The sequence below is a fragment of the Diadema setosum genome, chromosome 19 (genome assembly GCF_964275005.1).
Source record: "Diadema setosum chromosome 19, eeDiaSeto1, whole genome shotgun sequence".
In the NCBI taxonomy this organism is placed as follows: Eukaryota; Metazoa; Echinodermata; class Echinoidea; order Diadematoida; family Diadematidae; genus Diadema; species Diadema setosum.
In genome coordinates this window covers 30960203-30985415 of record NC_092703.1, presented here as the reverse complement: position 1 = coordinate 30985415, position 25213 = coordinate 30960203, and the positions used below count along the sequence as shown (strand labels likewise).

The window sequence follows — 25213 nt, the reverse complement described above, 5'->3', positions numbered from 1 at the left end:
TTTCAAAATTCTGGCCTTTTTTTTTTTTTTGGCCATTTCAGCATATCAAGCAATCTCAAATCGTTGAACAAAAAAGAAAAGGAAGAAAATAATCAAGAAAAAAATGGGACCAGAAAAATATGTTAGCAGCAATCCTGTCTTAAACGGCAGAGCTGTTTGTAATTGTAAATAATTTTGTTGATACTTCGAACCCTAGTGTGTGTTAAGCAAACACTTCCTCGTCTCAAGCAAAGTAAATTGATGATGGTGGTAACCGCCTGTGTGTGCAACCACCTGCATTAAGGTGCAGTTTGTAGAAAGCAATAAATAGATGAAGACCGAGAGAGACAAACATGCACTGCCCTTATCCAGTAGATGGGGTAGGTGTTGGCATCATGTACCTCGAGACGAATCAATTTTACTCTCTCTCTCTACATGTTGGTGTAAACTTCTGAATTTCATTGTGTACGATACTGTCACTTAGCTGTACTGTATATTATTACTGTTACAGCCATGATATATTTCCCTTTCTGAGTGAAAGTTATTCTTTTCTTGTTTTTGTAAGATAAGAATATAGATTCTATGAGTTAACCATACTCTGCATCACATCAATTGTGAAGTGTGTTTCTGTTGTAAGAATGGCAGGAGAAGCAATTGCTTAGTATAAAGGGTTATCAACGAGTCGTCTAAGTATTAGTTTCTACCTGTAAGCTGTTAATATGGAATGACATTATCAACCCTGTCTGCAAAACTTATATGAGGATTTAATGTCGGGTGTGATTGACCTATTTTGTGTTGTCAAGGTCAATTATGTTTACATGTTGTGGATGAACTGTGTCTGCATGTTTCCAAGGACCCCCCCCCCCCTTGCACATTTTAAAGATAATATTACAAAGTGACACCAGGTGAACATCATCATGCAAGCAATTATATAAATGTAACAGAAGTAGCTGAAAACCCGGTAACTGTGGAACCCCCATTTTTCCAGTAGGTAATGGATTTTTTGTGGATACTAACTTTGATGTTTGTGATGTGTACTTTGAAACTCATGTTGTAATATACTAATTTTTAAAAGATTTACCTCGCAGTGATACAGTTGCATATGACAGACGACGAAGGAAAATCAAACATATCCGAACTTTCTTATGTTTGATATTTTGTATACAGATTTTGAAGTCCATTTCAGAAATGGATAGAGTACAGCATCAGCAGGAAAAACAAAAAATAGTTGATAATGATTGCAATGATTAAGATTTTGATATTCACTTGTTTTGTGTGAAATACAAGATATTCATGTGTATAGTAGATCCTCTTTTCCCCTTTTGATATTGCATAAGGAGGGGGAGAAGAGAGAAGTCATGTGGTTTATATACGTTTCATCCCATGTTAGACTTTGTGCAAAGACAGCAGGCGGACGTCGGACTCTGTTACCAACAGATGAGCGGTATAAGCAATTCGAACCAAAGTGACAAAACGGGGAAAGACAAAAAGACACATATGAAAAGAACTTTGTGTCAAAAAATCTTAACGAAAAGAGAAAACGATAACTGGTAATGGACACTGTTAGTCTAGCTTATGTTGGAGGATGGGAAGACATGAGCTTGATATGTTATACCTGTGATAGTTTTGGAATATATTTGAGTTTTTTTGTTTTTGTTTTTAAATGATACAGTGAAACATTCACACTTTGCTATTATTTCAAAGCTATAAAACGTGGAAGAGATGAGAATTATTGTCACAGTCATATGTATAGAGGATTTCATATTGTTTATTTAGATTTAATTGTGGTTAAAGTTATAGAATGTGTATATTGGTAGAATTTACGTGCGATTGGATTGGGTGAGAAAAAGATAGGGCTTATTTGTGTGTATGAAAATGAGAAAGTGATAGAGAAAGAGAGAGAGGGAAAGAGAATGGGAGAAAATGAATCCTTCAGTGTGTGTGTGTGTGTGTGTGTGTGTGCCTGTGTGTGTGTAAAGTATATAATATCTGTTTGTATGAATCAAGAATCCACACATTAAACTCTGTGAGATTTATTAAACTGATATGTGATGCTTAGTCTCCATCGGAGCATTCACCCAACAACTTTATAAAGTCCGAGTCATTTCAAAGATCTTTACACCACCATAAAATCTGTAAAATTTGTAACATCAAATTTTGTGTTAAATGTCAACCTTAAAACTCCCTATTGTATTCTTCCTGTAAAATGCCATTGATGGTACATTTTATGATATTAGCCCATAGGTTTTTGTGAACACACCCATATAATACCAACTTCAGAGAATGTGTTCACCCTAGTCTGTCACACACTATATGATTTAAAAAAAAATGAGAGTTCTTTCTTGGACTAAACTGTGTATGAGTTTAAAAAGCTCTATTGACATTTGTAGAAAATAATGTTTTCAAGAGAAACTATCAATATTTGATCGCTGTGAAATTAATATAGAATCACAAAAGTAAACACCATGTTCAGTAGGGAGGGGCTTTTGTTTGTTTGTGTTTGGGAATAGCTGCTCATGAATTAAAACCACACAATTACTGACCATATACTGTGAAAGGTAATTAAGGCCCCCAGTGGTATGGTTATGAACTTCACATGACATTTATTCTTGGAAAAAAATATAATTATATGAGTTTGTAGGTTATGGAAAATGTTTCTTGAGCAGTTGCCAATCAAGATTTTTTCCTGTTCACATATTATGTGCTATTATTTTGTCGTCTATTTGTCAAAATATCATGAAAGCAAAATGAAATTTGCAATATTTTCCAGAGGTTTTCTAAAACTGCACCATTTCAACAGAGAAGTGCATGTACGTGTGTCACTGGTTTCAATACGCCAGTTCATCAGAGACCCCAAAACTGTATCGCATCATCCATTACTGCCTTTGGCATTCCTTCAACCACAACGGTATGAATACAAGAGCAAGTTGCCATGGTAATGGGAACTATCCAAAGTTGCATTTTTGACCAAGTCTTTGATTGGCCCATTACACACAACAACCACTAAAACCACCAAATGTCATGTGTACAAAGAGGTTGCTGATGTTTGTGACTGATGCAAACATATCCCTATAGTCCGGGAAGAGCACGTGTATTCCTGTTGGGCCCTATCAGGCAGCAATTTTTTTTTTTTTTTTTAGTAACCAGATTTGAAAATTCACGCAATTTTTTTACATTTGAAGTCACCATAGACTTCCTCGGGATAGAACCAATGGTTGCGATTTGTTTATTAACCACCATGTAGATATACTTCCGTAATCCCCATCTATGGAAATTATCTAGTGTTACAATGTTGTCTTTCTTCAGCTGTGATTGGCTGTGATCCTGTCGAATGCCAATGACCAAAACCACCTCTTCTCCATATTTTGTCTAATCGTGTCAGATCGTCGTCCTCTCTGCAGTAATATTATAGTGATTATCATACATTATTTCATTGTTCCTGTTTATCTTTTTTTTTTATGTCGTGAAAATGCAATGGTAACATCACCACGTTTGTATGTGGTGTTGAACTTTGTGAGGTTACACCCTTACACGAAGGAATGGTCTGTGGATATCTCGATATGGTGTGGAAGAGCCGTGAAAAGTGACAAATAATACTGAAAATGAATACAACATTACCAGAAAAGCATACACTGATATATGCAGGGATTGATGTCTTAACGATTTGTTCATTTCATTGTTTTTTTGTGGGGGATTTTTTGTGGATCATGTGACCCTTTGAATGATAATAAAAGATGAAAGAAATTATATCAATGCTAGTTCTTTTCATAATTGTGTCTAATGTTCTTTTTGTTCTGCATTAAAATAGTTATACATATGGTATATAAATACATCAAAGAGATTTTATAAAATCTATTTGATGTATAATATACAATGTGTGTCTGTGTGTGTGTGCACTCGAGTGTGTTTGTGTGTAGAATTTTATTTGATTTCATCTGAATTACAAATATTATCTTTAGGAAACACTTTAGTAGAACTTCAAAAGACAAAGGAAGCACTGTAATCTGTTGATAGATTGCCAGCTGTAATTAAGTTTATCAAATTAATATTTTATTGGACTTTTCCCAAATCAAAGGCAAGAAGATAATCATCACACACACACACATATATATATATATATATATATATATATATATATATATATATATATATATATATATATATATATATACATATACATATACAGTGATGCACATTAATGTGCTGTTCGTTCGTACATCTAGTGGTGAAAAATAGTGTTTAGAATAAAGTAGTCCTTCAAAAGTGAATACATGGGGCTCACCAAATAGGTACCAAATAGAAAATTAGTATTGATTATTAAATTTAGAATTGACTTATCAAAGAAGGTATGTTTTTTTAAAGGTTTCAAGGCATTGTTGCATTACTGGACATACCCAAAACAAATTCAAAACATTCTGACACTGTATCAGAACGAATATAGGTTCAACAGAACTGGATATAGCAATCCCATTCAAGTAGGATGTGACCCCAAGAATGCAGCGTATGATTCTGAATTGAAAATAGCGAAACTTTATGTTGATAAAAAGGAATAACACACAATCTGTTTATTGCAATCAGTGTTAGGCTCATTTATAATAGATTCCTATTCAATACACGACTGTTTTTTTTTTCTTCTTCCTTTTTACAAATGCCATGAATTTGCATTTACAAGCCCTCGACACCTTTCTTACATTGTTTATAGATTCCTAGTGAGAATTTAGGCCTACATTTGCCTTTTACAACATTTTCTCATCGTAATGGAAAGGCTAACATGATAAAATATAGAAAATTGCACTGAGTCTAACATAAATTATATTCGTTTATTCCGTGTAGGCTTAGAAGTGAATTTTTTGTTTAAAAAAACATGAATACGAATGACACCATACAAATCTGACCTATTATCTAATATTGATAAGTTAATCTCACAACCATTAAATAATCAGCCCATTTTACTATGAGATGTGTCCCGATTCACAACCGGGATTTTGACAAGAGCTACGTCACCATACGTCACAATACGGTGAAGAAGAGGGTAGTGAAGGCAGCAAGGAAAATGGCGAGGCTCATCATTACGTAGATGAAAATCTTCACCCGCGGCTTCTGCTCCATAGCCGCCATGACCTCTGGTAGGCTCTTGCCCTCATGAAAGCCGCTGGTCGGTGGCGAGTCTTCCCCACTCCGCCAGTCATCACAACCGCAGCACCGCTGGAGTGTACGTCGGAAGACACCCCTGTCGTCTGCGTCCGTATTTACTGTGGTGGTGGTCAAAAGGAAAGGTAAGGATAAAAATATAATGGTGTAAATGGTGTAATAAAAGTGTAACATTCCTTTGACGATCTTAGTTTGTGTGTGAGCGTGTGTGTGTATGTGTGAGGGTGTGTGTGAGTGTATGTGTGTGCGCGCGCACCGTCAACATATTTATGTCAACATATTAATCAAAAACGGAAATATTTTACCAGACAGATCAGTTACAGTGTACTTTTGAACGGGGTGATTATAGAACGCAGGAAGGGGGTAAAATAATCATGACCAGTCAAACAATTTATTCTTTTTGATCAAGGACGGTGTAAGGATAGGCCCTACACTTAAAGGTCATAGTGTAGCTCAAAATAATAAGAGCGAGTAAAACAAACCAACAGAAAAATAGTATACAGTATTAATATAAAAACCAGATCGTTTTGGTGCGCTTTTTTTCGCAAGGGAACGACTGAGAGCATTTGCATGTATATCTACGACATCTAGCTCTGACTGATTGTATAACTGTATATGTCTATGCTTGCACGCGTATAAGTTTACATAGCTTCAGAAAACACGAAAAAAGTATGGTAGGCAACGAACATGGACATAAAATCTTCTTTCAAAATGAATTAATATATTGCATTGACGAAAATCAATGGACACGTGATTATCTACAACTTCCTTAAAATCTAAAAGCAGCATACTCACAGTTTTCAGTGATTCGAGCAGTCTTCGATTTCTCCCTGACATTTAGTGGTCGATGCTCGCTATCTTCCTCCCCGTCATCGTCTACCAGCTCGTCGTAGTCGTCTCGACAACGCCGTTCGTCCGATCGCTTCGCTTGACTAAATCGATCCCAATACGTCGTTCGAATGAGCTGCAAAATTAACAAATGACAGTCAATATACAAAAAAAAAAAAAAACTTAAATAAAAGTTACACACATTATTACAAATATACAGTTTTCACATTTCAGTTTCAAAATTAATGACTATCATAGATGAGAATCATAAGCAATATGGGCAGTAAATAAATTTTGGCAAGTATGACAAGATTACATAACATGCGCACTGTTCAGATGAAAAGTCAATTTCAAAGTGTGTATAGGCTTATACTCTCAAATTGCCAGTTGTGACCACGTAGCCAGTCCGATTTGATATTAGTACTCAAGTTCTACTCCATCCATTAGATTGGACAACCCAAAGACGACATGCCTCCTGCCACACTTCTTGGCGGCAGCATTAAAAAAAAAAAAAAGACTCGAGCTCTTAAGGCAAAAACAATAGCAAACGCAAAGAAGAATACATTATTTCAAAGACGAACTAAATAGAATCGGGCACATATTATACACGCTCTCTCTCTCTTCTCTGCACTGACACAAGACAACGCAGAAGTTGATTTCAAAGCATGTTATTCGATATTGAACTTGCATTATCATTCAAGTGTTTTGCATAGATATGAAATCGAGACTGGGGAAAAAAAGAAAGCATGTTGAGCACATTTTCTGAGGACACTTACCATTTCAGGAGGGGGAGGCTCGGTAAGAAGACTAACGACAATGTCGACAGTGAAGACAACGGTGAAGAGAATCATGTTAAAATAGAAATAGTGCATCTTTAGGATGTAAGGCCGGTTATCCTCTTCCCAGCAAACCGGCGATGGCCAGATGAAGTCAAGGATAATCCGGGTGAAACCGGTAAGCGCGCCGGCGACCAGTCCCCAGAACGTACCCTGTGATTGTAGAACATACTTATAGTTGAGATGAGAATGAATAGTGTAAAATTTGCTGCTGATGTATTTGTTGTTGTTGTTGCTGCTGCTGCTGCTGTTACTGCTGCTGATGTGTTCATTTAGGCCTGCGACTGGGCCAGTTATAGGTTGTATTTGACATAACTATAAACACATTAACAGTTTCAGAAGCATCATCGGAAATCGTTAACACTTTAATTTGTAAGAAACAATGTGTGACAGACCATAGCTGTTTTTTTAATTTTAAAACGAAGTAGTGTGACGATGATAATGGCAGGTGTAAAGCATTGAAAAAAATAAACAGTTAGTTATTAGCTTTCCTGTAGACAAAACATATACCTACCTGAGCACAGTAGGCCTGCCATTCTGTGATTAAAATGCAAAACTAGATTTTACTCAGCAGAACACTTTTTTCTCTCTCTCTCACATAAGTTTAATCTCAAAATGTGATTCTAATAGGCCTCATATGCTTTCAATATTATATGCAAATATCTTTCTGCATGTTAAATTGTTTAGGCTATGACAACAGAACGATCTAAACTCTAATTGGAAATCCAACGCCTTTGAAAAGTAAAGATGTCTGTCTAACAGTCGCTAGCTACTCACCATTTCGTTCGCTCTTGGCCAGAGTATGGCAAGCAGGTAGACAGCGCATAAACCTGGCAAGATCCGCCCGGCTATCCGGGTGAAATAACGGTTCAAGCCGTCACCACCCTGCAGCAGTTCGATTGCAGGTACCCACAGTATGCTGATGAAAACCATGACAACAACAATCACTCTGGAAATGGAGAAGTAGATCACCCAAGAGTTAGACTTTGTGTAGGCCTATAGTTTCGTCAACGTACCACAGTTTGTCAGTTAAGATTTTAAATGCTATGCGCTGATTTAAATCCTATGGCAATAATCCCCGGACGAAACAGCAAGTTATGGGATTCAATCTAGATATGACTTAAATTGCATCTATACGATCTATAATTATTGCCCCAAACCCTTGATAGCATGCTCCTTCTAAAGCCTTATAATGTAATGATTTATGTGATCAATGTAATTATTGAAGTCGAACCAGTTCCTTCGAGTTAAATTTGTCGTCTTCGTCCGCATATTTTCCATCCTATGAAAAATGATCAGCAGAAAAAAAAAGTACAACTCAAATTAAAGCAAAATAGAACGTAACAGTGGCAGCGAATGGGTGGGTTTCACTTTCGATACTACCGTTGAGATAGCACAAACAGGAAAAGAAGCCTTAAACTCAAACTTGACATCACCCAGTAGGCGCGGTCAGACCGCGGTAGATCAGACCGGCAAAAGATCGAGAAATTTTAAGATGGCGATCTCTAAGAGGTCGAAGTTTTGCCAGTACACACACCTGCCCACAATCATGAGTTCCTTGACCGATGGTTGATGACCATACTTCTGTCGGAAGTAGACCCAGATGTCGACGGTAAAGAGAGTGCTGATGCTGTTGAAGAAAGACATTAGGCTGCAGATAATAGCTGCGAGCATGACGGCGAACATTAATCCACGGAGCCCTATCAGACCAGAGATATAGACAGGTGCAGACAGAGAAAAAGACAGACGTAATGGTTACAGATAGTTTTTCCAGAAAGTTTGTTAATCCGAAAATGAATAAAGATTCGTTATTCCAAAAGTCCTTGAATCCAAAAAACAAAGTGAGGTTCGTTAATCCTAAAAAGAAATATGGTTCGGCATTTCGAAGGTTCGTTATTCCAAACTTAAATAAGGTTCGTTGTTCCGAAAATGAAATAAGGTGCGTTCATTCATCCGTTCATTTTCTACATGATTATTCATTTTTCGGTAAGATCAAAGGAATTCTGTCTCATCTTTATTCTCTCTCCCTTCATTCTCTGTTTTTCCGCTATCGTGGTCTTGTATAATTGCGACAGGAAGCTAGTAATTTTTAATGTCAATCTCAATTTAGATATCAATTTGTGTTTCATACTTTTCATTGAAGTCTAGGCGCTTGATTGCTATACTAATTCTAATATTGTAAAATGTTACCTAGACCGAGGATTGACATGATGATGATTATAATATAGTGATTATGATATCAATACTATTACAAAATCAGTGTGCTCCTAATTGTATCATCTTACAAACATTACAAAATGGACAATGATATATAGTTATCCAAACAAAACAAAATAGATTAGCATTTTATTAGATTATATTGTGTCGACATTCTGATAAATGAATTTGTCTGGGTTTACCAGGTGGCATGACTCCGAGGACGAGACTAGGGAAGGCGGTGTTGGTGCATCCATTGGGGTTCCCACAGGCGGCTTGGCAGGTCTCGGCGGAGGCACAGGCCACGGTATCTATGCGTGATATGGTAGCCCAAGCAACACCAGACAACTAATTCAGTCTTGATCACTGCAAAATATTACTGCGGTATCTTATTCAAATCATGTATGGTAATTATTCTGATGATAATTGTTTTCCGTCCATTTTAAACTTTGTACATGAGATGAAAAATAAATGATAGTGATAACAAATCTAAGATGGTCCCGAGAAGCGAAAGGAGCACAAATGTTGGATTCAATCAGGGAGTGATTTTTTCTATACCCAACTGTCATTCTCATTCTTAATTTGGCAGTCAATTGTCAATGAACATGCGTCTCCGCCGCTGAGTGACTGCGAAATATGGAGGATCAATTCGTCTTCTCTAAAAACAAATGGCATTGTAACCCTATATTCACGGCCGATCGAGTGACCTACTTTTAGTTTCGAGATTTGTATCGTCAACATTATTCTACACACACGACTTTGCAGTATATACATGCACACAACACGAAAGTGCTTGTTATACGAGAACAGTCACAAAAGGACTCTTTAATCGCGTCTTAAGAAAACACACACAACAAAACAAAAACAGAAATAAGATATACTGCCTTGGAGGGGGAAAACCAAACTGGGATGTGATAACTGATCTCGGAAAGAACTGATCAGGAAGGGAGAACTGACCTATGGAGAGATCAGGACTGACCTTGGAAGGGAAATTTGACCTGGTAACAGAGGACTGGCATGGGAAGAGAGGACTGACCTGGGAAGGGAGAACTGTCCTGGGAAGAGAGGACTGACCTGGGAAGGGAGAACTGTCCTGGGAAGAGGACTGACCTGGGAAGGGAGAACTGTCCTGGGAAGAGAGGACTGACCTGGGAAGGGAGAACTGTCCTGGGAAGAGAGGACTGACCTGGGAAGGGAGAACTGCCCTGGAATGAGAGGACTGACCTGGGAAGGGAGAACTGCCCTGGAATGAGAGGACTGACCTGGGAAGGGAGAACTGTCCTGGGAAGAGATGGCTGACCTGGGAAGGGAGAACTGTCCTGGGAAGAGAGAATTAACCTGGGAAGTGAGAACTGTCCTGGGAAAAGAGAACTGACCTGGGAAGGGAGTACTGACCTGGAAAGAGAACCCTGGCAATCATCCCTGGGAGGACGATCATAAAGAGAGGTAAGAGTTTGAGAAAACCAGCAAGGACACACCCTCCCTGGGCGTGGGACAGATTCTTCGCCGATAGAGGTCGCTGCACCATCACCTGTGAGTAAAATGAAAAAAAAAAAAAATATCCTTTTAACATGGTTCCGTATAAATCATATAAAGTTATAAATCATTAAACTTTCGGTGCACTGCAACCATTGCTAGACGAGAAGAGGTCAACACTAGGCCCGAATTCACGAAGCTGGTATAATTGAAACCATGGTTTAAACCATGGACAAAGACCGTAGTTTTTATGGGGCGCCAAGTGTCACAGTTTCTATTTCGTTACGAAATCAGTAATTTCGTTGACGAAATGACTGATTTAGGAACGAAATGGGCCATGTGACACTTGGCGCCCCAGAAAAACACACGGTCTTTGTCCATGGTTTAAACCATGGTTTCATTTATACCAGCTTCGTGAACTCGGGCCTTGGTGATGTCGCGACTGGAAAACCGTATGAAGAAAACAGAAAATTCCACAAAAGTACATTTTCTATGATTCTCTTTATCAAAAATAATTACGTTCCACTGACTTGTTAGGGACATATGTTAAGAGTCGCTGAATGTTCTATTGATATTGCCAAACATCTTCAATTAATAAAAAATCTGAATTCGGGGTATAACGTTGTCTATAGGGGATAAATGCCTTAGAACCCTGTAAGGAATGTATCTGATTAACACGACACCGTCCACAAAGTCTGTCGATACCTGATCGGCGCAGAAGTACGTCATCGATGTCATTGACTGTCCAATGATAAACCCAAGCCATGGGAAGTCGGAGGTGAAAGGGTTGGCTTCGTGTAACATCTTGAAGGCATTGGGAAGTGGGTAGCCGCAGGTGTAGTTTGGCGTGGAGAGCGTGTAGTTTGGAATAGCCTGGAAATACCGCTCTTTTAGTCCGCCAAATCCGCCTATTTTTACGTAACCTGATGTCAGTGAAGAAAGTGGGATAATAAAGCAAAAATATGAGACATGAAATTTGTTGCCAGTGTAGTATGTCCGCGTCAAAGTTAAGTCACACGTGCAGTGATATGGTAACTTTAATATCCACAAAAGCAATATCAAATTATGTCCACGTGTATATCCTACTATTTCGTGGTCTTTCATGCAGTTCGATAAATTGTCATTCAAAATCACACAGGTCAATGTTGTCTGCACACCTGCAGAATGGTCTTGGTATTTCGTTTGCCCTTCAACTTACTTAAGATCATCAGCACAACCCCGCCAGTAACCATGATAAACACTTGGACGGTCTCTGTATACATGACAGCCGCGAGGCCACCTATTAAAGTGAAAAAAAAAAATAAGAAAGGATAGAATTTAAAATTAGAATAGAATTCAAAATAAGACGAAAATCATCTTACATACACACACACGCACACAAGAAAAGATGCATTGAAAATAATTCTCCACTTCTTTCATTACGAGGAAAATAAAGAGATTTATATTTACATTTCCCATGTATTGCAATCTGGTGATGGAGAAGGAATTTCTTGCATTGAACTAGGGGACTTTAAGAGCTAGCTCTCCTCTTAACATTACGATCCCAAACAAACAAACAAAAAGATTTGGCGCTACTACAACAAACTACATCAGACATACAAATCAGTCCTTGTGTAAATCGATTGGCAAGTACCTCTTATACGACAGGACCATACATCTTGTATTCGTAAAGTGATTTCACGGTATTAGATGCTCTCAAATAGACTCTCTCTCTAAAAATTTACCCCCCCCCCCCCGCCATAATCATAATCGAGTGGTATTTACGAAATAGTTGTGTAACCTGTCAATGTGAAGAGTCCAACGAACACCAGGATAGCAATGATGGCGACATACTGGTTCCACTGTAGAGCTTGTTGGATGAACAGAGCCCCGGAATAGAGATCAACCTTATGGATAAAAAACAGGTGAGCTTAAAAGATACTTTCGTTTCCTTGCAATACCCAAAACAACAATGATAACAAAGAGGACCATTTGATCTAAAGCTCTGCAGCTCTAATGCAGTACACTGCATCTGAGAAGTAAGAAAACAGCCCTAACGGGATTGACGAGGACATCGATTAGACGGAAACAGTTTTCATCAGATATTCGTTCGAAGCAAAAACCGTAAAGGTCATTCTATATTGAAAGAAGACAATTTAAGCATGATTGTAGGAGGACAAATGAAGCCGTGTGGGTATTATAATAATGATAATGATAATACCATGCCATTTAAAGCTTAAGATTGTGCGTGTCACAAACAAACACATATAAAAGGGTTAAAGAGCTTTGGGTCTCGTATTTAACTGTAAAAGATATTGAATAATTTGTATTAAAAAAAATTTGAATTGAATTGACAAGAAAGTATTTAAGCGTTATAACGTTAATTCATTCCACGAATGATAAGTCATCACTATCTCGGAATAACTGTGTTTTTACACATAAGGCACATCCTATGTCAGAGCATTCAAGAGCTTGGATGGGAAAGTACCAAATTACCAATATCAACATGTGTCAAGAATACTGTTAAAGACCACTCCCTTCCAGTAACACCAAAGAAATGAGTAAGGCGATTTCTAGCATACTTTCACTGCATCGGCACACCATCTTGAATCTTTGAAAAAAGAAGAAGAAATAAAGTTGTCAATGTATTTACCGAGATCCTCGCAACAATGTAGACAAAAATGGACATGCAGGCCAGGTAGACTCGAATCCGATTACCGCCAAAACGTTTCATCATATACTCTGGTAGAGTACAAACCTGGTTTGAAAAAAAAAAAAGAAAAAAAAATATGCGTTCAACCGTCTCAATACTTATTTTAAACACAAAAGGCGGTTTGTGAAAACACGGTGGATTCAGTGTCTACGGCTCATACACTGTGGGTAGGGTGACTCTAAAGAATAGCAGAAAGTTTGGAATTCTCGAAGTCTTCAAAAAAAAGGAGACCATTTTGCTCTCTGCATAGATGTTTCTCCTCTGAACAGTAATCCAGCCTCTTATTCACAGCTTAAGAATACAATTTCACTGCTCGTTACACACCGTGCCATAAATTAGTTGCAAACCAGGGTCCATTTTTCGATAAATCAGCAGACAAATAATAAAGAGAAGAAAGTGGAGTGCTAATCGATTACCGTGATATCAAACACATCCTGGTTTGCTGATTTGCTGGGTAATATTCTTGTTTCAGCCCGCTTAACACTAATAATTAGTTACATCTTAATGCTTCATGTGGATGCGATTTCTTATGATGGCGTACTTACACTCGATATTTCAAATTTAAACTGTTGTTCGAACTCCTTATTTAGGCTCTCCTTGTTTTACGTTAAAAAAAATGGCGAAACTTACTCCTGACGCCATGTAGACTGGAACGAAGAGAAACCCCATCAGCTGTAGTAGGCAAATCCCCTGTAAAATCATGATTTGATATCATAGAATTTTTTTTTTGTTTGGTATTAATCTTGATTCCTTGGAGGAACAGTGTCAATATAATGACGACCCTCGGCGCGGTCATTCCATAAGAGCCTGACAGACACGAGTCATACGACTCATGAGCTCGACATTGGAAAAAGGTCCAAGAGTCTACAACCCACGAGTCACATAATAGCCCATGAGCTCGATACTAGGCAAATAAGGCCCATGAGTCCGACACTACTCAAAAATAGGAGCACGAGTCCGACACAATAGGGAAAAAATGCATATATTGAATCAGTGTCGGACTCGTGGGCCTTGTTTGCCGAGTGTCGGACTCATATGGGCTCTCATATGGGTTCTTTCTCAATTCATTCATTCTCTTCTAATGGATGGGAATCACGTCGCATTCAGGGAAATCAATCATGCATTACCACCACTAACCGCGGTAAGGATAATCACAGATTAAATGAATAGATGAGGACAATTCTCTCCTCATGTCCCCTTCTATCAGTGTATTGTTATTGACAGACGCGGCATTTTCTTTTTACTTCTTTGGTTCTAGGTAACGATCACATGACTGAATAAAAATAATGGTTCCAACGAGGTGACATAACCGTCAAAAGGTACAGCTCTGACATATCATGCACGGTGACACGACATTTGCTCCTGCAGCAATTGCTCCCGTCTTAATTTCTCCAAGGACTTAGGGTTAGGGTGAGGGTTGTGATAGGGTTTTAGGTTTAGTTTGATGTGAGGATTAGGATTATAGGGTTAGTGCTATGTTTGTGGGTAGAATTTATGCTTGGCTTGGCGTGTGATATTTCATTTCAGAGCAATCTATTGTCGTATGAGCAAATGTTATGGAGCCATTATGCACACATTTTTGTCTTGCGTGGGATCTGGAATACTGCATTCGCGTCTGTGCAGTTATTTACCTGGTGCTTTCTGATTACCGTACTATTACGATCATGAATCACGCACTATTCCATGCAAAAATTAACAAGATTGCCATGTTTAACGCTGAACATGTTTAAGTATTTCAGTTGGTCTCATATTAATAATTTGATGGGTCTGTTTATATAAACCACAGGTGGTATATGCTCCGCTATAGTTTCGACTCACATTCAGCTCAAAGGCCCCTGTTGATATTCCTAAGGCAGCTGCATCACCGGCCAGGCCGACGAAATGTTCGCTGCCAATATTGCTGCCGAAAATGGAAGCGCCAACCTGCGGGACAAGAGATTAATGGAAATCAAACGATTTCAGTACAATAGAATTGGGCATATCTGAATACAACTTAGCAAGCGTATATATATCACTTATGAAAATCCCAGAAACATTTCGTACTGCAAAACCATAACTGTGGGTGGATCAAGTGGCAATTCACGAGCATATTATGGAGCGTCCAGAAAGCGGAATTGTGCAGGTAAAGTGTCAAAAAAACTGCAAGAACAACTGACAGTTGTGGATGCCGGCAATAATCAAATAAAAAACAATAAGGACATTTGAAAAGGGACTGAGCAGGTTGATGGTGTGAAGTTTTGCAAAGGCGCTGTATATGCTCCTTGACATTTTTTTTTAATTTCTTTCCTTTGTTTCTCATTCCCTCTTTTTCTTTCTCAGAAATGAATCAGTATTCCGAACAAAAGTCTGCATTTATCATGCCTTTATGTTTTGTTTTGTTTGTGATAGTGTTTCAAATTGACTTGATTGTTAACTTACCGGAAGCCATGTCATACTTTGCCCGGCTAGGAAGTAGCCCCTGACAGTACCCCGATTTGTCACGAAATTTGCCTGATAAGAAAGGTATGTATACAATAACTTTAAGTGCATTTCCACCGCATGCAGTCTTGTCCTTGATAAACAGAATAAAATTAGATGAGTAGAGAAATAGATTTATCAAAGTCGGAAAACAAAACAAAAACCCAGTGGAATTTTAGAGTTTCCTATATGTTTTGCACCGAATTGGTTGCAACAACATAATAATGTGAATGGCAGACGTACTAATTTCATCAGCTCACATCAGGCGATCGGTTTGTGCATCATAAACTCGTGTGTAGGGTATAATAATTCAGCAGCTATATTTCTAAAAGCAGTTTGAATTCTGAAAGTTGTAAAGGTATGTGAAAAAAAAAATCGTTTTGATTTCATGTTGAAGAGGAGAGGAGATTAAATAACGATTTACTGTGTGTCGACTGGAGACTGTTGAGGCCATGATTGACTTTATCATCTATTGTTATCAGCGGGTGCTGTTCGTTATTCCGAAGGTTCGATATTCCGAAGGTTCGTTATTCCGAAGGTTCGTTAATCCAAAACACGCAAATTCCCTATACCTAGAGGTTCGTTAATCCGAAAATGAAAAAGGGTTCGTTAATCCGAACATTTGTGGCGTTATTCCGCAGGTTCGTCATTCCGAAGATTTGTTCATCCGAAAGTGAAATTCGGAAAAACGAACCTTCGGAATAAGGAATCTTCGGACTGAACAGCCTTCGGAATAAGGAGCTGTAACCGTTATCAGCGTATGTGGTGGCTCCTAATATCACAGATGAAATGAAATGAAATGAAATGAAATGAAATGAAATGAAATGGAATTTCAACTTACAGAGCCAACAAAAGCCACTGGATGAGTCCCACTTTCATTTGCATGTTTTTTCAAATGTCTTTTGAGAGTTTTACAAGTATTCTTTGACATATAATAGGGTGTAAGAAGTGTTTCCTAACTTAAAATGCTGAATCCAAATGCATTGCTAATATCGATATTTTTATGTGATAATCGATAATACATTAATTTCTATTCGATATTTGCCGCTTTACAATAGTCTCAATACTCGATAATTGATAATTGAAATACTGTTGTGTTTTGTATGTTTTCTATTTATCAACCATGAAACACCCCTCTCACAAACAAACTTATACACACAATGTCTCATTCGACTCTCTGGCGTGGAGTTTCAATAATGAATATGATGTAGATAGATATAGAAACAGACGACGGTAATGATAATAGTTATGATAGTTCTGAGAAAACTTGATAATAGTGATGAGTGATGACAATGATTGTAAAATCAGAGAATATAACGGTGCCATCGCTCATGGTCAAATATCCTGTTGATCAGAGAAATAGGTGCTAGTTCAACAATGTTCAGGATTTGAAGGCTTTATTACTTACATAGTTTTTGTATCGAATATGAGTGAAAATTATTGAATACTTACGTAAATTGCGGCGGAAATAACGACGAGGAAATATACGCCCAGTGTGAGGTAGTCCCAGGATACCAGACCGGCTCTCTTCCCTTCCTCTATTACCCCTTCATCCATTTGGACTGGTGAGGTATTAAGGTTTCCGGGAGTTTGCAAGGACAAGTGAATGAGCACTGAATTTCACTCAGTGATTTCCGAGGCTGTGGCGTTTCGAGGAATCATCATTCATATTGTCACTGAAATGGATCCCGATTTCAGGCTGACAGCTGCAACAGAACAAGCGCAAGTAGAATTGTAAAAATCACTATGATAGATTTGAGTATACTACATGCACATTGTAACAGCACTATTTCCATGATTATAGTGATAAATAGACCATGGAGCTACTGTTAGTAGCTCCATGAGTAGACATTGCTTGCATTCTGTACACTCTAAGAAAAATAGGTTCAACTTTGCATTTTTACGTGTGACACAAAGCACCTTTGTGGGTGCAACTCTGCACCTTTCAGACCAGTGAGTACCAGTTATGTCATACAATATACTTTTTTGTTTGTGACAAAGTACGTTGTCTTTAAAGTCAAGGTCACACGGTGAATTTCCTACCCACGTGGACATGGTTCAATGATAGTAGGATGAGGAAATTAGGCAAAAGTCACACAAATGTTGATTTAGGTGGGATGGTACTGAAATACAATGCCTTGATTTGGCCTTGATTATAATTTTTTTTTTTTGCTCTATTCAATTTGAGTAGTCAACGGGTAACTTCATCATTGTGTATTTTCTGTGGAATGCATGCACTAGAAGATGGATCCTGATATCACAACTGAACCGTTATTATGAACTACTGCAAATACATTAAAATATAGACAATGACTCTTCTCCCTTTCGACTTCAATGGAGATAAAGAAAATTTTGTCGGTGACTATTGTCTTTGCACTGAGCCCCTTGTGTATGGGTGGGTAGAGAGGGTGTGTGTACAGTTTGCGGGTAAAGGGGAAAAAATATACGATTAGACCAGGCCCCCATTTTATGAAAGATGTTGGGACAGCAACTCTTAGTGAAATGACAAATTTACATAGCTACAGCCAAACAAGCCGCAGCTGGATTCTTGGCGTTACCATGACGACTATTGTCATTCCAGCAAGAGTTGACCAACTTTTTATAAAACGGGGCCCAGTACTAGGGAGTAAGACGGGGGGGGGGGGGATGGGTAGGAGGATGGCATATGTTGCCCAGAGAGAAATTGATTGTACATAAAAGAAAAGGAGTTATTTGTTTTATGACATTGATTCTTATATAGTTCACCTTGCTTATTATTGCAACTGATGACAAATTACCCTACATTGATGTAAATAAGCACTGAATTGCTCTTTTTTTTTTTAGTGCCATGATAAAAGAATCATGGTCGTACTATACTCGAGCAGGATTCGAACCTATACGACCTCCTGATCTCCGTCATTTCGCGTCATCTCCACTAGACCACCGACCTTCCGCCTGACAACAAGTGTTGGTTGTAATCCTTAGTATGCAGTGGGTACTGCGTAATTATTCAAAGTACATTGTTTATTATTGCTTGCATGAAAATGAATATCTGATTCATCTTAATTATTCTAATCGATGAAATAATACATTCAGCATTATGATTGCAAAATGATGAATAAAATCTTATAGTATATGCAAACTTTGGCTGGGGGAAAAAAGTAATGGTTGTATCAAAAATTTCGTTCTCATTGTGATTATCATATTCTTTGACAGGAGATGTTGTGCTTTCTAAATTTGTTTTGAAAATTCATACATTTCACTAAAAGGTATATCAAAGAACAAAATGAAACTAAGAAAGATATACGGAAAGAAAGGTATATACGTGCTCGTCAGGGTTCGTTCCTTTGGACGGTATAAAGGCGTGCATGGAGGTACCTTCTCAAAACCGGCTAGACGCTTTGATGAGGACGAGAAGACGTGAAGGCGACTTGTTAAAATTCGAAACGGAAACGATGCTTATATACGGTATATAGGCAACTTTCTGCTTAACATGCTAGGGTCCTATGCAGTGTTCAACAGTAGAGGTGGCCCGTGGTCCGCGGCCGTGATCTGGCAAAACTACGTATTTCGTTTGAAGGGATTTTGAGATATTCACGTGTAAAGTTTAAACGCCTGCCGTTTTACATAGAGTGATTTATATAACTTTGAATAGTTTTCTAACAGAAAGGAAACTTTTATGTTTTATCTAACTCAAAATACATGCTCATTGCCACATATTAAGATAAATCTTAGAGTTTTTAAAATATACGTAGCTCTACCTGACCATAAGAATCCCATATACGTGTACAACGACACACGGGTATACGGATCGGAACTTGAGATACGTGTATAGCTCTGCCAGCCTCTCAAGCTGCATGCCTCAATGTAGATGTAGGAGGAGTACGATCAGGCAAAACTACGTAACTATAGCAGTTACCTGCTACGTATATCAAGTTACGTAGTTTTGCAAGCTCAATTACGTCATTTTTACCCCAAAACCAGAATATTATTATACAAATTACGAAGAGTTATAACATCATATTGTAACATACTAAGCATTATGTTACGAAAAACTCAATAAGCCGAAAAAAAAAAAAAATCGAGATAGTTCTACTAAATCACAGCCGTCCGGGGCCCGGGGCCACTAGAATACATACCGGGCCGCCAAATTTAGTGTTAGTGTCGAGCCCTCCTATACAACGGGTGTATTTTGAGAAGTCTCCTACATTCTCGCTGTCGTCATACACAGTCATTACGGGGTCAGAGAAAGAAGAGATTGAGCGAGTCCCTCACGCGCCTGGATCAGGCGCCTGCTCTAAACGAAGCACCTTTTACGGTACCTACTGGCTCCTGTCGTGTACCTCACAACTTCTCTGCTCCACCACTCTCCCATCAGAGATCCACACATACTCACCATGTTTGTTCGGTAATTGTTCCAGATCAGATTTCAGCACAATTCTCAAGCTAAGGTCGTTTTGGATACATTCAGCGTGCGACCAGACAATGAAATAGTGTCGGTGTCAACATTAGTTAAAAGATACTGAACAGATGATAGTTTCACGGATGGGAACTTATCTGAATATAGTAGTAGTAGTATACCAGTAGTAGTAGTAGTTGTAGTATTAGTAGTGTAGTAGTAGTAGTAGTAGTAGTAGTAGTAGTAGTAGTAGTAGTAGTAGTAGTAGTAGTGATTATGTTTTTATAAACAATGATAATGGCAATACATACAAAAACCCCAAACAAACAAACAAACAAACAAACCGACGAAGAAGCAAAATAATCTAAAACCACCTTTAGTCATGAGACCCGCTAACGACCTACTTTCTATTATTTCCTGTCACAGGATGTTCTACAGGGTAGAAGTAGGGTTATCCATAGCAAACTTTTTTTTTTTTTTTTTTTTACTGTTCTTGACATTATTTTGACTTAAAAGAATGGAAAACATGGCAAGTATGTGCATCGGTAGAAAGTCGACTTGTGTCCGAAAGTCGACACATGTGTCCGAAAAAAAAAGAAGAAGATTATGCCAGCCGTACCTTATTTTTGAGACAATCATGCCTACCTTTCTCATGCACCCCCCTTTTTGACGGGTAGAGTTTCGAAATTATAGACTACTAACAGGAAGTGACTTCGGTCCACTTGCTGTATTATTTTGAGATGACAGGGTCAGTGTTTTTCAAATGATTGTTGCACCTGAGACACACATTGCGTGGTTCCCAACGATGTTACAACGGTTACAGTTCGTCATTCCGAAGGTTCGTTAACCCGGAAAAGAGTTAAGATCCGCCATTTTCCGAATGTTCCTTATTCCGGAGGTTTGTTGATCCGAAAATGAGATAAAGTTCGTCATTCGCAAAGTTCGTTGTTCCGAAGGTTCGTTTATCTGCAAACGAATCGAGGATCGTTGATGGGCACCTTCTTTTGATTTTCATATTAACGAACCTTTAGTAAATCTAAGCAGTTGGAAATAGTCGGTACTTCAAAATAGATATTCACTCACTTCTGAGGAGCAACGACGACGAAACAATAACTTCAGAACCAAATTCCCATAGCACTTGACGATTATGATGTTTATTCTTTACGGCAGATAACAAAAAGTAGTTTTTCATTACTTGTGATGAAACGATTAAAGGCATTATTTACCATTTGCAGATGAAACAAAAACCCAGCTTCAGTGCTTTAAAATAGTTCTAGAATGTGAGATAGGGAGAGAAACAACCAGTGTAAAAAAAAAAAAAAAAGTTTATCAGTATAATCAATGTTAACAATTGTGAAATGTAGAACTTATGAACAATATACTTAAAATAAATCTGTTTCTTGACTAAACCGTCTACAGTTATAGTTTAGTGAAAACAATTAGCAAATGTCCTTATATTTCAGGCTTTATTGCAAAATTTATATATTGTAGGATGTTTTGTGATCCAACTGACCTACAATATGCATCAAATGTGATAACTTGAATATTTGTTTAAATCACTGCTCCCTTTGGTAAACAGTAACTTTGAATAACTTGTCTACTCCAGGCACTCCTACAATGTAAGTTATCATTGGTGTGAATCATAAAAAACAAGGAATCAAAAATTATTTCAGTAACATGTTTCCATATAAAGGTGAGAAATGGCCAACTATTTTCAGATCTACTGTACGCCTTTACACGTATATTGTTAATCTCAGGCCTGTATGTCTTTATGTCTAACAGAATGAATTTTGATGTATGGATTGTTAACTTGAGTACTTTGTGGTATGCATCCATGCATTGAATTCCGTTTTTCAAACCATGGAAGATCTTCCTCTCGACGGAAGAAAAACTGTTGTCGATACAATAATTCTGTTTGGTTATTTGTGTGTTTGTTTGTTGTTTGTTGTTTTTGTTGTTTTTGTTGTTTTTGTTGTTTTTGTTGTTTTTGTTGTTTTTGTTGTTTTTGTTGTTGTTGTTGTTGTTGTTGTTGTTGTTCTTGTTGTTGTTCTTGTTGTTGTTTTTGTTGTTGTTTTTGTTGTTGTTGTTGTTGTTGTTGTTGTTGTTGTTGTTGTTGTTGTTGTTGTTGTTGTTGTTGTTTTGTATTGGGCACAGTGAGCTCTCATAAGTATCACAGATATATCAAAATGTGGATTAAGGAACCCAGTCAATCTGTCACGTAGTTCTCTGTTTCAGTATTTGCATCCTTGGCTGCACTAAAAGAATGTGAATTGATCTAGGAAGGTACGGAGGATTTACTTTTGTTCAAACTCGCCTGACGTGCCGTCTTTATTGGCAGAGCTAAAAGGCGACTTCTCCAAACGCTTTCTGGCACTTTGCTTTAGGTTGAGGACAATAAGGTGAGTAGGGGTTGGGTGAGGATCAGCTCTGAGGGATTGTGTAGAGGTGAGCGACTTGTTGAGAGTCACCTTGTTCGTGACAAGAAGCCCTTTTAATGTCTGATAAAAAAAAAAATACAACACCTCGATGTCTTTCCAGGTTTCAATAAGTCGCAGTCATGTCGGTGAGTTTCAACAAGCCGCTATCAGGGCTCACACCTGTACATAAAATGGAATGTCCCAGACCTCTTCACAAATTCGTACCAAAGATACCAAAATAAATGAAGAAAAGAGAATTATTAAATAAATCAATCAATAGATAAAATCAAAATAATGCAGTTTGGCATAAAAATGAATAGCTGCAGATATTGAGTATGAATTCCTCTACAAACTGCACTTTGGTTTGGAGATGAAAGCTTTTCTCATGGAATTTGAAGGAACTATTTTGGGTGCATGTACAGAAAACAGGTGATTTTTTTTTTTTTTGTTTTTGTTTTTGTTTTTTGTTTTGTTTTTTTAAAGAAAAGAACTCAATGTCTGGCTTTGCGGAGCCTTGGACAGAGTTTGAGCTGAAGAACCCGCCTTGGAAATTTGATGGATGAAAAGGCATATCTCACTTATCGAGGTTAGTGAAGATGAAACACCTCATTTCTCCCACCTATTTTAGAGAATTCTTTGAATTTTGAATTTTAACACACGTCTCTATGGGGAATTATTTACCCGTGTGAGCCCTATATCACCGGCACGGTGGAGCTACCGTATACCTTCCTGTGACGTACACGCGTCCCCCTTCCTCCAAACAAAACATGTTTTATATTCCTGTTAAAAAAAATTACGTTTACGCACAGAGTTTGTTTACGACAATAACCAAAATGGGCAGGCAGTTGCGCTGTCTTCGTTATCGTGTCTTTGTTATTCATTCTTAATTGATAAACAAGTTGACTAATATGCTATGTAAATCAAGTCATATTAGGATACAGTTGGACAATGAATGATCAGCATGTTATACCAATACTAAAAATACTATCAAAATGCTTAAAATGATGAAATCAGCAAGAGCACATGCATAATGAAGATGGTAAATACAATGTAATTTTGCATCATACATTGAATATTAGTTATTACTACAACTACTTTATCATCACAAAAGTTACACATATCGCACATACGGATATTGTTGACATTGCGTATACACAATCGAGTAAGCACTGCACGGCACAATTCGATATTCGTTTTCATTTACCTTCAGACACAGTAGCTGTTTCATGCAAGCACAAGTTTTCCACACAAAGCTCGAGTGGAGGCCTGTGCAATACCGGCTCACACACTGCAGTCAACCAGCGGACTGGAGTTCAGTTTGCTTTATAGGCCTAGACAGTCGAATAACACTGCTAAAAAAACACACACAGGTGCGTGCGTCACGCCACAACAAACACTTTGTTACGGGACATGAATGGGACACGAATCAAAAGACAGTGTACCGTGGATTTTCGAGGTCGCGGAATCCATAACTCAAATTGACAAGATGTCGGAAGATCACCAAGGTTGTTGTGAGTATGTTTCCTAAAGAGTTTGCTTCACATGTGTACTTTCTCCGTAGCCTCTAAACACCGATGGAATGAGTTACTGCAAACGAGAATCCCGACTGTATCTCACTCTTTGAGCACAAGTCTCTACTCAAATATTGCTATATCAAACGCGTCTACTAACTGGCACTTACACATCACCAAAAATACATGACCCAAACATTACTAACTTTTATGCACGTGAAGGTTCCTTCCGCTGTTAATCAAAGCACAGTTTCTGCAGCAATAGTTCGGACAGTTTAGGAAGTAACCTGTTTTCATTACGTGTATCTGAATGATAATAATGATAATGATAATAATAATAAGAATGATATGAAATATTTATATAGCGCTTAATACAACATGTTTCGAAGTGTTTTACAATTATCAAATCAAACGAACAAACATATAAATCAGCTTCGAATACAAGTAATCAACTACACATAATCATTTGCAGCTAGAAATTTAAGCGCAGCTATAAAGTCAACGCATAGACGTACCTTGTAGACTACTGAACTTGATGATTATTTATCGAATCAACTCAAATTTGAGCTTCTCGGTTAGCGTAAAATGTTGCTATAAACTCTTTACTTATAGGATGAGATATCAAGCCATGAAACAGAAAACGAATCATGGTAAGCGACAGAGCATACTTACATCGCATGAGAATTATCTTCATGTAAAAACAAATTTTAGCTATACAAAATCAGTACAGTCCAAACTGGCGTCCGAAACCTCAAAAAATGATCCCTTAATGGCGTATTACGTCACGTCAAATTAATTTTGTACCTCTAAATGGCGTCACACCTGTCACACGTACCCCAAAATGGCGCCACCAGGAGCGTCACTGGTTATTACTAGGGGCGGATCGAGGGATTTCGTAAAAGGGGGGGGGGGCAAGCAGTTTAATATTACTGGTGTCACTTCCAGGTTTAATGAAGTGACAAGCAACAAAAAATAAATAAATAAATTTGAAAAAAGCTTATGTGCAAATTTTCTCGTTTCTCATGGCACTTCCGGGTTTCATCAGCTGACAAGCAAAAAAAAAAAAAGAAAAAAGAAAAAAAGAAACTTAACCCTTAAGCGCAATTTTCTGGTGCCATTACAATTGGTTGACGAGGATCAAAAAGTTAAAGGTGGCGCACACACCCCCTTTCATTTTTTTTTTTCATTTCTTTTATCAAAAAAAGGAGACGCGCGCCCGGTTCGCCTCCCCTCGATCCGCCACTGCATACCCTTATGGCTTATTTCGTTATGGTATCAAATATAGCTTAAAT

General features: G+C 38.0%; 1 protein-coding gene across 1 annotated transcript; it reads right to left on the bottom strand.

Annotated features, from left to right (window-relative positions):
* Positions 1-4989: 4989 nt before the first annotated feature.
* Positions 4990-17172, bottom strand: LOC140242424 (sodium/myo-inositol cotransporter 2-like). Its single transcript, XM_072322160.1, has 15 exons — positions 17068-17172; positions 15577-15648; positions 14977-15081; positions 13789-13848; positions 13099-13203; positions 12247-12352; positions 11665-11745; positions 11172-11389; positions 10386-10521; positions 9194-9301; positions 8330-8494; positions 7572-7741; positions 6735-6947; positions 5926-6094; positions 4990-5231 (listed from the first exon to the last, which is right to left on the bottom strand). The coding sequence occupies exons 1-15, from the start codon at positions 17170-17172 to the stop codon at positions 4990-4992; spliced, it is 2055 nt and encodes a 684-aa protein (XP_072178261.1).
* Between the last annotated feature and the right edge of the window lie 8041 nt (positions 17173-25213).

Excerpts from the sequence above, each read along its gene's own strand:
- LOC140242424 (XM_072322160.1), bottom strand. The coding sequence starts at position 17,172 with ATGGATGAAGGGGTAATAGAGGAAGGGAAGAGAGCCGGTCTGGTATCC. Across the intron at positions 6,095-6,734 it reads AGCCTCCCCCTCCTGAAATG|CTCATTCGAACGACGTATTG; the intron begins GTAAGTGTCCTC and ends TTAATTTTGCAG. Across the intron at positions 5,232-5,925 it reads TGCTCGAATCACTGAAAACT|TAAATACGGACGCAGACGAC; the intron begins GTGAGTATGCTG and ends CCACCACCACAG.